Genomic DNA, 16,926 nt, shown 5'->3' on the forward strand with positions numbered 1-16,926 from the left:
AAAGCCTTTTTTTGGAAGCTTCATTGCATTACTTCATTGTTTTTCATAGTTCACTGAGATAAATTACAGAAGTGTCCTTCCTGAGCTGTGTGCTGAAATAATCATATTCTTTAGGTAGACAACATTTAACCTTGCTTTTGCTGTTTGTAGTTATATGAAAGTCAGTGTATTGCTACTTCAGTACATATTTACTTCCTATTTTGAGTGTGGATTCATGCATACAATGCTACATAACTACAAATATAGTGATACCTTTAAGTATGAAGAGCACACTCTAACATGATAAAAAGTATAGCACAGTAAATATATAAACTAATAACAGTGTTTATTATCGAGTATTATGTACTGTATATAAATTGTATATGCTATACTTCTATGACTAGCAATGTAGTAGGTTTGTTTATACCAGCATCACCTATGACAGCTACAGTCAGTAGGCAATAGGAATTTTTCAGCCCCATTATAATTTTAAAAGGGACCAGTCGTATATTGACTGAAACATTGTTATAGTTCATGACTGTACTCAATAAATTAAATAAGGACTTTATACTTCTTTTAAAAAATATTCTTTTCTTTAAAAAAAATATTCTTTTCTTTTCCCTTCTCAAATTCACATTTGTACAGGAGGAAACTAACACTTATCAGTCAAGATTCACTTTTATTGTACATTACAAGTAAGGCATAACAAAACAATCTTTTTCCCAAAAAATAATGAACTGTACTTCATTGTTGTTTAATAAGTTGGAAAATAAAAAATGTTTTAAAAAATATATTTTTAACCTGGACAGATAGCTCAGTTGGTTAGAGCTTTGTCCCCATATGCCACCGTTGTGGGTTTGATCTCAGGTCAAGACACATACAAGAATCAACCGATTGAATGCATAAATAAGTGGAACAACAAATCAATGTTTCTCTCTTTCTTTTCCTCCCTCCCTTTCTCCTAGGTCTGTCTGTCTCTCTCTCTAAAATCAGTAAATTAGAGAAAAAAAAATTCTCTCTTGGTTTTGTCCCTTCCCTGGCCCCCCTTGTTAAAAGTTAAACCACACCTTCAACTCTGACATTTCATATTTCCCCATCCTTACTCTTTGTTCTCATTCATTACAAGTTGACCTATTATATATTTTATTCATCCACAATGATCTTTTTCCTTGCCTTTTGCACTGCTGCATCCCCCATGCCTGCCACGTAGCATAGCAGATCTTCAGTAATACTTGTTGAATGAATCCCTGCTTTATCACCATGTTTCTTCCACTTTTTTTGTTTCTGCTATTTTTTGTTTACAACTTAGAATGTGTGCCCTATAGAGACCACTGAGGATACATCTTGGTATTATGAGGTCAGCTGCCAAATAGATTGGGCATCACTTATTGACCTATCTACCAGTAAGCAGTGTTCCTCACCCTCTTGTGAAAGGAAGCTACCTTTCATTTCTCCAAACCCTTAAGAACATCTTGGGGACCAAGGCGGAGAAAGGAAGGGGATGCTAATGGCACTTCCTGTGCAGATGAAGAGATTATCACACCAACCCCTGTGTTTTCACTATATCGTTATGAATGGTGAGGATGCTGAGGCTTCTGGATTTAATTAGTCTTCTAATTTAATTGAAGACTCTTAGTCTAGATCAGTGGTCCTCAACGGGAGACAGTCCCCCCATTGGTATTGTCTGGAGACTTTTTTCCTGATACAACTTGTGGGAGTTGCTACTGGCTTTTGCTAAATAGAGACCAGAGATGCTGCTCAACATCCTATAAGAACAGTTCAGTCCCCCTACCTCACCTCACCCCAAAGAATTATCCACCCTGAAATGCCAATATAAAACTCTGATCTGGATCCTGAAAACAGCTCATAATTAAATCTTGTTTGTTTGTTTCTCATGTAGAACACTAATAAGATCATAGCTATAATTTATTATGATAAATTTTAAAAGAAGACACAATATTAAATAACTTTATTACTGGTGTTTATGTAGTAATGTGTCTAGAACAACATCAGGTTTATGTTTATTAATTACCAATAAGTAAATATTTTTTAAGAATTATAGTTTTTAAAAGGATAAAAGAGCCAAACTTTAGATTAGAGATTAGATAACCTTGCCATTTGAATCTAAATTGGAGCCTGTAAATTTAAAAATGGGTTCCTTCAATAGTTAGGGCTTGTTTTCCCTCGCCTTGGAAAACACCCTAAGGCTTGGAAAACAATGGTTTATTCAATTCATACCAACTCTACCAGTCAAACAAATAAATTACAGAGAAACTTCAAATGTAAGTCTTTCCTCTTGTTCACTGCTTTTAAAATTGGCCTATTTCCTGCCATGCTAGACAGGACTCAAAATAACTTTCTTAGCAATTAAAGCTAATAGTTCTTTTTCCCTTAAGAGCTTTGATCCACAACATTTTCTACATAGTTAATTATTTTGATAAAACCCACTATTTGTCACTTCTTCATCATTAAACCTAAATGTTCAGAAAAGTTTCATGAGCTTGGAAAAACATTATTATTTGAATAATTTGAGTATATTTAAAGTACTCGAACCTATTTAATTTGCTTCTAAAGTAAAGCATTCTATGTGGAATGTTCAATTCTTAAGGTATAACTCTATAAATTTATAATGTATTAATATATAGCCAGCTATTGTTTTTCCTAGTAAAATAAAAATAATTGAAATGTAGTGGGCATCCCCACCCTGGGCTAGATCCCCAGTAGGGGGCTTGCAGGAGATAGCCAATCAGTGTTTCTCTTCTCATTGATGTTTCTCTCTACCTTTCCCTTCCACTCTCTCTAAAGTAAATAAAACAATCCTTTAAAAATGTAGTGCGCATCCCCAAACTTAAATTGCAATTAGTGTCTCTTTCATTCTTAATAATTACTTTGCTTAGTTGGAAGTTTTTGAATAACTAAATTGTTTTGTTCTATTTACTGTCTGTAAAATTGGTTGTAAGAGAGCCCATTTTATTATAGTCATCTAGATATCTCAAGCTTAGCATGTCCAAAATTGCACTATCAATCCTTCCTCCAAAAAAATGTCCCTACTATGTGCCAGTTGATGACAATTCCATCCTTTCAGTTGTTCAGGCCAAAGGTCTCAGAGTCAAGGATCCTTGACTCATCGCTTTTACTCTCAGACCTCACATTTAATCTACAGGAAATCTACTTTTAAAATATACCTGGAATCCAACTATTTCACTATCTCCTTCTAAGCACCATTATCTCTTGCCTGAATTTTCTAAATAACCTCCTGACTCTTCTGCCCACCTCCCAAAAATTCCCAACACAGCAGCCAGAGTGAGGCCGTTGGAATTTATGTCATATGTCCTTCTTGTGGCCAGAACTCCGCAGTGACTTCTCATTTCATGCATTTCAAAATCTGTAGAAAGTTGTGTTATCAGACCCTCCCTCTGATCTCAATACCTGCTCTTCTGTGCTTGCTCCTTTGGGTTCAGTCACATTGGTCTCCATTGGTGTTCAGCTTTTGCTATATGTGATGGAATGCTTTTCCTCCACTCCCTCAACTTCCTCAAGTCTTAGTCAAATCAGAATTTCTCAGAGAGGCCCACTTTGCACACCCTACTTAATACTGCAATCTGCTCTTTCCCCCCAATCCCTACATTCCTGATCCCTTCTATCTTATTCTTTTAACCTTCCCCCCTTTTCTCTTAGCACTTACCACCTTGTGATATATGGTTTACTTGCTATGGTTTTTTTGTGTTTTTAAAAATATATATATTTTATTGATTTTTTTACAGAGAGGAAGGGAGAGAGATAGAGAGTTAGAAACATCGATAAGAGAGAAACATCGATCAGCTGCCTCCTGCACACCTCCTACTGGGGATGTGCCCGCAACCAAGTTACATGCCCTTGACCGGAATCGAACCTGGGACCTTACAGTCCACAGGCCGATGCTCTATCCACTGAGCCAAACTGGTCAGGGCGCTATGGTTTTTTTTGTTTTTCCTTTTGTTCATTGATATGGTCAAGTGCATAGAGTTTAATAGGAATTAAATATTTGTTGAATTAATGAAAAAGTAAGTTTAACAACAACAACCCTGTACAGCCTGGGCAGGTAGCTCAGTTGGTTAGAACCGTGGTCGGCAAACTGCGGCTCGTGAGCCACATGCAGCTCTTTGGCCCCTTGAGTGTGGCTCTTCCACAAAATTCCAACTTCTGGGCCATGAAGTTTTAATCGCACTGTATGTGTGTGCCCGCACTTGGTTTTGTGGTGTTTTGTGGTGTTTTGTGGAAGAGCCACACTCAAGGGGCCAAAGAGCTGCATGTGGCTCGCGAGCCGCAGTTTGCCGATCACTGGGTTAGAATATCATCCCATATGCCAAGGTTTTGGGTTTTGATCTCTGGTCAGGGCACATAACTAGAATCAACCAATGAATACCTAAATAACTGGAACAAGTCGATGTTTCTCTCTCCTTCCCTCTGTTTCTCTCTGTCTCTCTCCCCTCTCCTCAAAGCAATAAATAAATGTTGTTTTTTTAAATCCTGTACAGTATTGATGTGTAAGATTTCTCTAGGATATATATTTTGGAAATGTTGAGTTCTTAATGATTGTATTAATTATATTTCCTTTGAAAATGTATACTTTTCACATTTAGACCTCACATTGCTTCATATTCTCACTGACACTTGGTATTGTCACATTTAAAATTTTTGGTTAATCTGATGGGGTTGATGTGATATCGTATTGTGGTTTTAATTTGCATTTCCCTGATTAGCAGTGCATGGATAATCACAATTATGTAAATATCACACTTACTATTTCTCCTATTCACATCCTTTGGGCTTCAGGGGAAGTTAGCAGTAATTAAAGACTCTTGAGTGTTAGTCATAATGAACTGGACGTGCTGATAGGACACCTAGAAGACATTCAGAAAACATTTCAAAATGTTTACACCCTTCGTAGTATAAAAGTAAGACCAGATAGGGTGAGAGAAAGAGAGGAGTCATTTTCTTTTTAAAAAAATTAAATTTATTGGGGTAACATTGCTCACTAGGATCAAAAGTATGCATTATTTTCCTCTAAGACAGTGTATTGTGACGCTTCAGCCATTCATGTGCCATCTTGAGATTTTTGTAGCACTTATGCTCTTTTAATAAAAACTTCATTTTAAATCCTCACCCAAGGATGTTTTTATTGATTTTTTTTTTTTAGAGAGAGAGAGAGAGAGAGAGAGAGAGATGGGGGGGGAGGGGAGAGAGAGAGAGACATCTATGTGAGAAAGAAACATTAATCTCTCACCTCCCGTATGCCCCTGGGTGGGGAAACAAACCCACAGCCTTTTAGTGTAGGGGACGACACTTCAACCCTCCGAGCCACCAGCCAGGGTGGCATTTGTGGTCTTTTATTTAATATGTGTATGTTTACTAATTTCCTGTACACTTGGATCATCTCCCTGGCTCAAGTAGAGGCCTCCTCTGTGCTTCTAACATAACTGTGTATCCAGTGCCCACCTTTATCCATATAATTAAACTGTCTCCGCTCGTGACCGTGAGCCCCCTTGATGACTCAGTTAGTTAGTTCCTTCATGTGTCCCACAAATGTGTCACAAGCACTGTGCAGAGAGTTACTGTGAATGTAGTTGTGATCAAAACGGACAAAAACAGATCCAGAGACTGAGAAGCATCGATCAGACCGTCAAACCTCAGAGGGAAGGTAGCGGAGGGGGCGGGAAAGGGGAGAGATCAACCAAAGGACTTGTATGCATGCATGTAAGCCTAGCCAAAGGACATAGACACCAGGGGGGTGAGGACATGCGTGGGGGGGTGGTGTGGTGTGGGGGCAATCGGGATAAGGACACATATGTAATACCTTCATCAATAAGGAGAGAAAAATTTTTAAAAAAATAATAAAATAAATAAAAACAAAACAAAACAAAACGGACATGTTCCTACCCTTACAGAACTCCAGCCTTGTGGGGGAGAAAGCTTTACATCTATAATGTATTTAATACTTTATTGCTGCTCTATTACTGAATATTACTTACATCTAATTAATAATCATAATAATATGAGCGCATTGGGGGAAAGTACATATTGTTATGAAATGGTTTAAGAGATAGAGGTAATTGAGATGGGAAGGGTCGGTAGAGTCACTCAGAACCTGACTGGCTGGAACTCATCATTTTATTTGAAACTTTCAAGCATCTGACAGTGTCTGGAACATAACAAATAAGAAATGTTTACTGAGTAAACTCAAGATTAGGATGAGTTATTTTATAACAATCTTTGCAAACAGAATTATAAAGACCATATTTGCTTCCTTTGAATATTCTAGTTATGAATGTTGAAATTACTCCTAATGATGAAACTGTTTTGTTTTGTTTTTTTTGGTGGGGTGTTGTCTTGGTTTACTATCTCGGTATGTATTTATTCTACACAGGAAATTTTTCCTTAAGATTAACAAATATCACACTTATGTAAGCCTTCTCCTTCCCAATAGATACTATATTAACCCTTTCCCCAAGCACATCTTGGAAAATAATACCATGTTTATAAATAATATCATTTTTCTATTGGGATTTTCTTTTCATTTGTATTGAAAGGGAATGAGATGAATTGTTACACCTGTAGCCCATTGTGATATACATTTTCGTCTCTTCTCTGTATGAATTGATAACTGGCACAGACATGATAAGATCTAGGCCAGTGAGCATCAGGCAACCAACCGTCAACTGAGTTTATAAAAGAGATGAGAGGACTGAAAACCAGGGTAACCAGCTCGGGGAAATTGGGGCATGTGATTAGGAAGAGACATGATTCCTCAGCCTTCTTCCAGACGTTAGGAGAAAGGTTTTGTTGTATTTTTTCTTTGTTTGTTTAATCCTCACCAGAGGATATGAGAGAAACATTGATTTGAGAAACATTGATTGGTTGCCTCCCATATGCACCCTAACTGGGGATCTAACCCGCAACCTAGGTATGTGCCCTGATCAGGAATCAAAACTGCAACCTTTTGGTGTACGGTAGATGCTCCAACCAGCTATGAGCCCTGGCTGGTGTTGCTCAATGGTTAGAGTGTTGGCCCATGCACTGATCATTTTTGTCTAAGATCAAATGAGATAAGATGCTTTTGTTAAATGGGAAGATGTTATAGTAATGCAACATTACTGTTGTTTGTTGCTGTTGTTTTGTTGGCTTTTATGTTTAACTTATTGGTCTGGATTCTGGCGTATCTGTTATTCGGTGTTATTAAAAATGTCTTTTGTAAACAAGCAGTATATCTCTAGGAATTAGTTTTAAATTTAGCACTCTCCTTTCTCTGATTAGATAAATAACTGCTATGTTATATCTAATAGTATTGGAATGCCATGGCCCTATGTAGACCCCTAGGTGTTTAATAATACCATATTTCAAATTACCTAAAATGAAAAGAACTACTTGAATCTTGGAGATGAAATTTCCACAGGACACAGAGCCAAGATAGATAAGGCTTGGTTAAGTTTCAATACAAAGTTGACAGACCTCTTGACAAAAGTTTGATAATGCTGAAGCTTTTTATACCCAGGACACCAGATTTTGCTTTGTTTTGTTAAGGAAATACTGAATTCTATTAATTCTTTTTCTACAGTGCCTCCAAAGCCATTACATCTGCAGAATTCACCTTTGTCCAGTATACACCCAACCCCTAAGCATAAAGCTTTATCTAGTGCAGCACCCAGGATGGAGGAAGTTAAACCTGCCTCTGCTTCTTGTGTCTCAAAAGAAAAATCCAGTAAAATATCAGATCTCATCAGTCGCTTTGAAGGAGGCAGGTAAGAGCTAATTCACAACGGGAGAAGGCAGAGGGGAGACGAAAGCTGAGTTTTGAAAAAGATGACAGAGTCATAAGTTTTCCAAATCAAACATACATCTTCTTCCATTGGGTTTGTTAGGCCTTTAGAAATAGTGAAATTTAAACGTATTTAATCTTGCCCTAATAGAAACTGTCATTTACTGTTCGTTATCTATGTGCAGCACTAATAGCACCCGCTTCTTCACATTGTGTGCTATGTATGTTATAGGCGTGCCCTCTCAGTGCCTCGGTATCTGTGTGTGTCCTTGGGGTCATTGTGTTGGTCACTGGATATCTGGGCTGGGAAGGCAGGAGGTTGTCTCTATCTCTGTTTCTTGCTTTGTATGTTTGTGGATGTGACTCCAGTGGTCCTGTCCCATCTCTGCAGGCTTCTTTCTGACCCATTGTATTTAACATGGGTCTTCTGTAGCCAATCTGTGTCTGTTTCCCCTCTCCCCACACACCTGTTCTTACTATATACTAGGTATTGTGAAGAGATATTGACAATTGATATAGTTTTATATCCTTTAGTCCTAATGTTTCAAAAAAGGTAGGTAAGACACTGTATTTCTCACTTAAAGAAAAAAAACAAACTCACATAAGTTGCTTTTCTACTTATATGACCCTCAATTGTTTTTTCTTAGAATTCCCATCACTGACAAATAGATTTTTGGAAAAATTGTATCAGAAGCATTTTGTTATTTTTATGTCATCAAGAGACTACATATAATTTAACAGAATATGTATACGTTTACTCTCATCCTTGAAGCCACTAATTTCCTTTAAATCCAGTGTAATATTTGGGAATATTAGGTGGTTGTACTGTTTGCAGGATTTATTGTTATATATATAATGAACCAAAGTTTGGAAATGCTTTCAAAATCTTCTGGAAATTGTGACCCACCACTAAGCGGCAGCATCCCTCATTTAAAATGAGACTATATTTAGTAACAAGTTCTGGAGAAAATTAGTTCAGAAGCCTTTCTTCAATATTTGTTCCCCGTCAACTGGGGGAGCCTGAGTCATGAATATTTAAATTTCAACATCTCCTCCTCGGAAGTAGGATTTTTTAATAGCTTTGCCATCTTAAATTATAGCAATCTACTAAATGATTTAATTCCACTTAAAATTTTTGTTTCCCAGAACAAGTTGATTTAATCTCAGAGAGCACGACCCCTCATATTTGTAGGTTTTCAGGGCCATGTACTGTCATATAGTGAGGCCCTGGAGCACTGGCCCCTATTCACGGTGTGTGCCAGAACCCGAATCCTCTGAATGGGTCAGTATTCCAAAGGTTGAGTCCTCTAAACCTCACAAATCTGGTAACCCCCTCTTTGCATTCAACTCCATATGCAAAAGGTACACAGTTTTCCCATTCATTGATACCAGTTTTCCTTTATTCTTTCAGACTTCACAGATACAAAGTCATAGTTTGATGTAAAGCTAGAAGGTTGGATCTGAGAGATGGGCTATAATTTAAGACATTTTAAGATAACTTGTTCTAAGTGAAGCTAGGATATCACATGAACATTTTGGCAAGTCTGCTGAAGGACTGGTACTTGTGGCCAAGTCCACTGCCATGTGTTCTCAGTGAGGTGTCGAGAGTAGAAACTGACCCTAAAAGTGCCGGAGGGGTTAGTACTGCTTTGGGTCTATGGGGCTTGAATGGGAAGTTTGTATTTCCTGTCCACTGATGTCCATGTGCCTGCAGTATAGCTCTCGGGTTATACCCCAGTTATTACAGCTTGAACCAGCACTCTGTGGACTAGAGGGAGATTTGGCGGGCTGTGCGTTACCACAGTAGATTGACAGGAAGAACCAATGTCTGCTGCAGTGGCGTCATAGAAGACCAATTGCACTTGTTAAGACCTCACCCATGTAGTAGAGTTTTGCTCTTTATAATAATTTAGATAGCTCTGTTTTATTAAGATAAGTGACATAGAGGAGTGAAACAAGTGAAATTTTATTTTTTACTGTAGTTTATTTATTTATTTATTTTTTGGAGAGTAAGAGAACTAGTCTTTTTAACCTATGACATATTTCAGGATTTTAGAAATAAATCAGATTTCCCCACAAAACTGAACATTGATTTTTCCCAAGGACACTGCTTAGGCCAACTGTTTTTCTCCAAAGCATCAGGAATCTCCTACAAATTAACCACTGCTTTTATTAACCCCCCACCTCATCCCTTACCCCATTCCCACATGTCCCCTGGATGTCACTTATTGCAGGAAATTCCCTCCTGTCATCCACAGCAGTCCTTTCCAGAAATCCTAAGCAAGCCCAAAGCTTGCTACAGAGGATCTTCTGAGGGTCTTTCTACTGGGTTGCTCATATGGTCAGAAAAAGGAGTACAGTTTGATTCAGTTCTCCAAGAGCCATTTGGGAAATTATCTAGGCCAAGGGTATACTTCATAGAAGACAACCTTCATTGATGGAGTGTGTCACCTTTATTTATTTTGATAACATCCAACTTTTACATAGATGACGTATTCTTCTACCAATATTTTCCTTCCTGTGGAGCTGAAACTGACCATGTCTTCTTTCCTCCCTTATTACTTTCCTGCTATCTGTTGCTATTCTCTGTTCCATTCTCTAGTCCAGATCAGCAGTGTCTGGGAGGAGTGGAGTGAGGAAAGAGGGGGACACACATCTCAGCATTGTCCATGGCCCTTGCTGCTGTGCCTGGTGCGCCCACCCCCCCCCCCGCCCCCTTCTCCCGTCTATACCCTCTGATGTCTTCCTGTACTGGGAGGATGCGAGCCCTTGGCTGTCTTCTCACAATTGTATGCGGCCTACTCACTTGCTCCTCTCTCCCTCCTTCATGGCCCAGTGCATTTATTATAATGTGGGGTTAGACTGTGGGATTTAGCATCGGACTTCATGGTTTGAACTCTGGCCTTCTCATGTGTTAGCCATGTGACATTGCCACTTTATGTGAGTTTCAAAGCCTGGATTTATGGGGGCCCTACTTTGGAAATATTATGAGGCTGAAACAAGATAACCATTATGAAGGGCTTGGTGTAGGTTTTGGCATTTAATAAATGTTAGCTGCTAATACTGAATTGGTGCCATGATCATCATCACAACCACAGTTATTTATTACTCATTGAGTACTTACTGAGCACTTTTCATATGGCAAGTGCTGTGCTAAGGAGTCGGGATAGCGCAGAGAACAGGACAGATACGCTCTGCACCCTCTTGGAGCATTAGTCTAAATTTATCTTTATTCCTCGTTAGGTCATAGAAATCTCTCCAAGACTGCAGCCCAGAGTTTTATGTTTTTCCTCCTTGGAATGCTAGATTAAGATGTTATACAAATATTCCCATAGGAATATTAAAATATATTGGCAGTTAGGTTCCATCATACTATTGTTGGTCTATACGTTGGTAAGTAATAATAAGAACTTTAAAAAAAAAAGAGAAAAGAAAATGTTTATTTAGTGGTGGAGTATGCTGTCTTGGAGAGAACCATCCAGGAGGTGACATCTGAGCAGAACCCTGAGTGATGGGCAGGAGGAAGCCAGCCAGTGTCTTAGGGGAGAAGGTCCTGGGCAGAGAGAACAGCAGCGCAGAGATCCTTAGATGCATGTGTTTGCTTACTGGGAGGTGGGGGGACAGCAAGGAGATAGAAATGCAAGAGCACGGGGAGTGAGGAGAAATGGAATTTAATGAGGCCAGGCTAGCAGAGTATACAGAATCTCCAGGGCCATGGTCAGGATGCCAGATTGACGTTTAAGTGTGTGGGGAAGCCCGCGCAGAGTTTGATCTCTGCGGCCAACTTGGAGAGACTAGATTGGAGGGGACCGGGCGTGGGAGCGGAGAGATGAGTTAGGAGGCTATGGCAGCATGTGCAATCAAGTTTTTGAGATGTATTTCACTTCCCAAACAAAAATAACTTTTGGTTTCTAATCTTCTCATACATTGAGGACTGGCTCTATTTGTTTTTAAAATGTTAAGAAAGTAGAAGTCTTGGCAAAAGATGGTTTTATAAATATAAATGTTTCTCATATTTAAGTCTCTACTAACTAGCAATATTGATAAACAGCCCAAGGAAATGTTTCAGCCCTTATAGATAACGGTTAGGCCTGTCATCTTTATTTAAATGTTTCTTGACGTACAGATAGCATTGCCAGAGACTGAAAACTACACTGGAATATTCTTATCTGTGTTTCTAAAACCATCAGCAGGGGAAATGTCTTTACTAACTATCCCCTTTCCGCTGGAATAAACTTGTTTTTATTCTAGAGCTGGTCCATGCCAGTGTTCTCACACTTCCTCTGGATTTCGTCTTTTAGCACATTATCAAGTTACGGTGATTTGAAGAAAAATTCAGCTGTGAACCTAAGTGTTCCTAGAACCACAGGAAGGCATGGATTGACAACCACACCTCAGCAAAAGCTCCCCTCCCAGGACCCACCACAGAAGCAGGGAAATGATGTGGAGCCAACTCAGGGTGTACAAACTTGTGTGGCTAACGGTGTGATGGAGGCACAAAACCAGGTGGAATGTGAGGAGGACAAAGGGGCCACTGGTAGCCCAGATACTCCTACTCAAGCTGCTGAACCCTTGCTTGACACGAACTTAGTGAATGGAGCAGGAGACGAAAGTACCACGGGCCCCGCCTCACCCACAACAAATGACTGTGATGGAAATGCTTCTGACAGCAGCTGCAGGACGCCCAGTGTGGACCCAGCCCTCCCCCTGGAAGAAGAAAGGGCAGACACAGACGCCAAGGGTCAAGAGAAGGAAAACGGAGAAAGCTCTTCGGAACTGGAACAGCTGGACCAGCACCAGGAGATGAAGGTAAAGCATGAGACCGGCCTATAAGTAGGAGGGAGCATTGATCCTTTAAAAAAATAATATTTTTAAAAATATGTTTTTATTGATGAGAAGGGGGGGGTGGGGGGAGAGAGGAAAGGAAAGGATAAAGTGATAGAAACATCAATGAGAGAGAAACGTCTATTGGCTGCCTCCTGCACACCTCACTACCGGTTGTGGAATCAAGCCCACAACCTGGGCATGTGCCCTGACTGGGAATCGAACTGTGACCTCCTGGTTCACAAGTCGATGCTCCACTACTGTTTTAAAACTGTTTCATAGCACCCGTGCAATGAATGAGTCAGATCACCCTCCGCCCCAGGGAAACAGTTTTCTAGCTCTAGCTGGTAATGGGTTTTTCCCCTACTTTCTGTAGGTTTCTGTCGACCTGTTGTGATTTCAGGAGTCAGAAGAGAGTGTGTAGATTTTGATACAGGCAAACACAGCATTGCTTTTATTTACAGAGGAAGCAAAGGTTCTTTGTTGCTAGGTATTAGGGCTGCATCCCTAATATTTATGGTCTAAGCAAGAGGAAATTGCATAATCTTTGCTTTTCAGACATTTCTAATTTAATAGAAGAAATAGATTTGGAAGATTAACTTATACTAGCAAATGTGTCTTGTAAGGACATGAATATGGAAGTAGTCACAAATTAGCCAATAGTTATCTGTAACTCTTTCCAGGCTTCTAAGTTGTTTTTTTTTTTTTAAAAAAATCTAATTAACACACCATTTATAATTAGAAGACTCCTTAAAAATCGCCTGAGCCAGCAATCCATTTATAGAAGTAGGAACAGTCCCAGAAAACTGAAGTGATTTTCCAGGGTTATAATAATAGCCAAGACCCCTTGTGCCCTGATTCCCAGGCCAGGGTTGAATCCCGGATGCCATGAGTCACAAACATAAATGCCAAAATGTGGGAAATGTCAGTGAGTGCAGCAGCCATGAGTCATACACTGGGGGGGGGGGGGGGGGTGAGACTGTGGCACACTGGAAGTTGACATCCTTTCTGAAGAGTCCTGAGAACCACCTGAGTGGCATTTCTGCCCTTGTGCCAACAGAGAGCTGATTTGTTGGTGAAATGTGCTCATAATTTACTGGTGCTGTAGCAGGAACTTTGATACAATTGCAGTGGTAAGACCACTGCATTTGTATTCTTTATCCATGTCAGTGTAGTGCTTTTGAAATATTAATAAATACTGGCTTTTTACGAAGTATTTGGAATTTCTTGGATTAGAGGTGCCATGGAAGCATCATGGTAAATGCTGGAATAGAAAGTTGTTTCCATCTCTGAAGACAAGAAAAAAGTTTCCATTGCTTAGTCTCTTATTAATTTCAAATAACAGTCTATGAAGGAGAGTTGAGAATTGAAAATTTGATAATTTTATCAAAATTTGTAAGTGACAAATCCAAGTCTTAAATCTATGTACTTTTTTTTTGGTATGGTGCTGTGTCTTAACTGGCATTAACATAGGCAGAAATTCAAAAGGACTGATACTAAAATATTAGAGTAAAAAGTGCTTGATGGATGTGTTTAGAACTTTGAAGTGAAATCTACCTTATGGTACAATTTTCACTGCCCCTGAAATAAAAGAAAATTCCAAAAAGGAGCCACTGGTTTATTTTCTTGAGGTTTGGGGGATTGATTTTAAATGCTGACTTTCAAGCAAGGAAAGTTCAGAGGAGGAAGTGGGTGGGAGAAAGTGTGAGTCATACTTGGTAACATCTGAAACAGGACATTGCAAAGTGAGTTTCTTACCATCTTGATAGTGAGTTAGTGTGTCTCTGCGTGAACCATGGTGCACGGAAGAGAAGGTTAGCATCAAGAAACTCAGATAGCTGTCCTTTCACTGTTGGGAGGATGCCACCAGCAAGTATTTATTTAACAGTAAGAGCCATTCTTATTAAGGGAAATATTGTAGTTGGTAAGGATGCCTGTGGTTGCTGGGCACTACTTTCCCACCCCTGTCATATAGTATTATGTATCCATTTTCAGAGATTGGTTTGGGAGAGACTTAATCGGGCTTCTGTATTAAACTAGTGAAATCTAAAGAGTACAGCTGGCCTTTCTCCTAAATGGGAATGTAAGTAGTGGATGGCGTGCGCTCTGTGTGGGAAGAAAATAATTTTCTTTCTCTGCAGAGCTGTAGATCTGAACACCACATGTCTCCCATCCGGAAAGGAGTCTTAGGATTTAATTTCTATGTGGTGACCATGTGTTCCTCTTTGCTGCACTGATGTTTGTTGCATTGCCTTTCCTTGTTCCAAAGTACAAACATAAATGTTAGTAGTGTTAAGATGGTAACTTTTATATTATGTACATTTTACTGTAATTAAGCATAACACAGAAATCTTAATTTAGCAGTATAGAGTGAACCAAACAACCAGAACCAGGAAATCTGGATGAGGCTTCTGGCGTGTCCACTTACTAACAGTACGGCTTTCAACAAGTCAGTTTTGTGTGCCTTTAGTTAAAGGATATAAACTGAGTATGATCATAAGGCCCTTTGCAGTGGTATCAGCATCTAAGTAGGTACGTTCCCTTGTTAGCACCGCCCTCCACATTGGCAGCTGCTGCTTAATCTGTCATGTGTTGAACTTCATCTAAGAGGTAATGGAATATTTGAGTTTCACAATGCAGACAACTGAAAAAAAATGTCTATCCTTATATAACTCGATAAAGAGATTTATATCAGAAAAATATTAAATAGGTTTCATTTGTCCCAGAATTAAATTTAATGGACATTTCCTAAGTGCCCACCAGGAATGGAAGAAGGAGGAGTTGGGGGCTGGAAGGTAGGAGTAGAATGGAATCACAATGATACTTCACAAAAGTAGATACATATTAAAGTGCATCTTGAACAATCATTATTAATAATTGAGAACTAACTTGAAAACAGTCTCAGCTTATGTAACTGTTTTATTGATTATCTGATGTATTTGATCAAGAATCTCTTTCAGTGGTCAATAGAAAATACTGTTATTTTTACCTAGTAAAAGATAAAGAATACCTACCCTACTGAAACTATTGACTCTATCATAAACAGATTAAACACACACACACACACACACACCTCGGAGCCAAAGGAAAATTGTTAACACTTTGCGATCCCTTTATCTCTCACCCACAAGGTGTTACAGTACCTTTAAATTAAGGTTAATTGTGTATTACAGCAGGTGAAAAGATGGAAATCTACTGAAGGGGAGATGTTATAAGGAAAAACTGAAAACCTTAAGTTCCAGGGAAGGTAGAGGCAAAGGACTATCATGTGTGTACATACATGTGCTGCCTGCACAGGCAACCATACTTGAGGAGCTTGGGGGGTGAGGGAGGGGGGTTGAAACAGTATTAGAATTTCTGTTTGGCATGACAAATTTGTGTTATCATAAGTAGCTTAATTAGGAGACTCAGGTAAATGAGTGAATACATTTTAGAATGAATGTTATTAAAAATGGTCACCCTGTCTCAGACTGTGGGCTTTGGTGGGTCAGCCTTAGTATTAGTAGGCATGCACTGATGTGGAATGCTATATAGACGTAAACTTCTCTTTCGTTTGTGTGAGCCTTCTAATATCCAATTATATACTTTAATGTACTATATTGGTGTGTTTTTCTGTTATTTATTGTTTTCCTCTATAATTTTATACTATAGGCCAAATATAAATGTGTGTAGATATAAGCTTTTTAAGACTAAGTTTAAATAAATAACAAATCTCTGTTACTGGCAACATAAGCTCAAAGTAGCAATATATTAAACCTCTAAAAATAGCAGGTTTTTTTAAAGACTATAGCAGAAGCAGTTTTGTTTTGTTTTGTTTTTTAAGTCAGAGTAATATTATTATGTAGAGTTAAAATACCCACTGGGGATGGTTTTCTACCTCATAAAATGTAATTCCAAAATAGATTTAGAGACTTTCCTCAATATAAGTGTACTCCCCCGGAAGTCTCAGATTTCTTGCCTTTTCTTCTTCACCTTCGCACCCCTCACAGGATGGTATGGAATTTTTGCAAAATAATGTAAATGAACTATGTATAAGCAAGTTCTTACTTTTAAAATCCCAGTCCCTGGGCCAAAAGCTCCTTTAAAATATTTAAATTGCCCTAGGATTGTTGGCTTTTACTTTCATATCAAAGACTTCTTTCTAAACCTGTATCAGTAATTATGCTGAGTGAACTACATTGTCCTCAGTTCATCGCCACAGGGAAGGGGAGGATGTAGTGGCTATTGTCTGCCTTTGACTTCATGACTAGAGGGAATCTAGTACCCGGCCAGATCCTAGACTACACCTGATGGGCAACATTATTGCCTTCATCACTGTCTTCTGCCAG

At 38.9% G+C, this 16,926-nt stretch overlaps 1 protein-coding gene across 6 annotated transcripts in view; it reads left to right on the forward strand.

Annotated features, from left to right (window-relative positions):
- The window catches only part of FGD4 (FYVE, RhoGEF and PH domain containing 4), a 231,223-nt gene that overhangs the window by 158,739 nt on the left and 55,558 nt on the right, over positions 1-16,926 (forward strand). For 5 of the 6 annotated variants that reach the window (XM_059682520.1, XM_059682521.1, XM_059682524.1 and 2 more), the window contains exons 3-4: positions 7,574-7,757; positions 12,076-12,583. In XM_059682520.1, the coding sequence (XP_059538503.1) occupies positions 7,574-7,757; positions 12,076-12,583 (692 nt within the window). Of the gene's footprint in view, positions 1-7,573; positions 7,758-12,075; positions 12,584-14,959; positions 15,877-16,926 lie in introns of those variants that run through there. The other variant, XM_059682526.1, reaches the window with a different exon arrangement.

This window comes from Myotis daubentonii, chromosome 2 (genome assembly GCF_963259705.1).
Source record: "Myotis daubentonii chromosome 2, mMyoDau2.1, whole genome shotgun sequence".
NCBI classification, from domain to species: Eukaryota; Metazoa; Chordata; class Mammalia; order Chiroptera; family Vespertilionidae; genus Myotis; species Myotis daubentonii.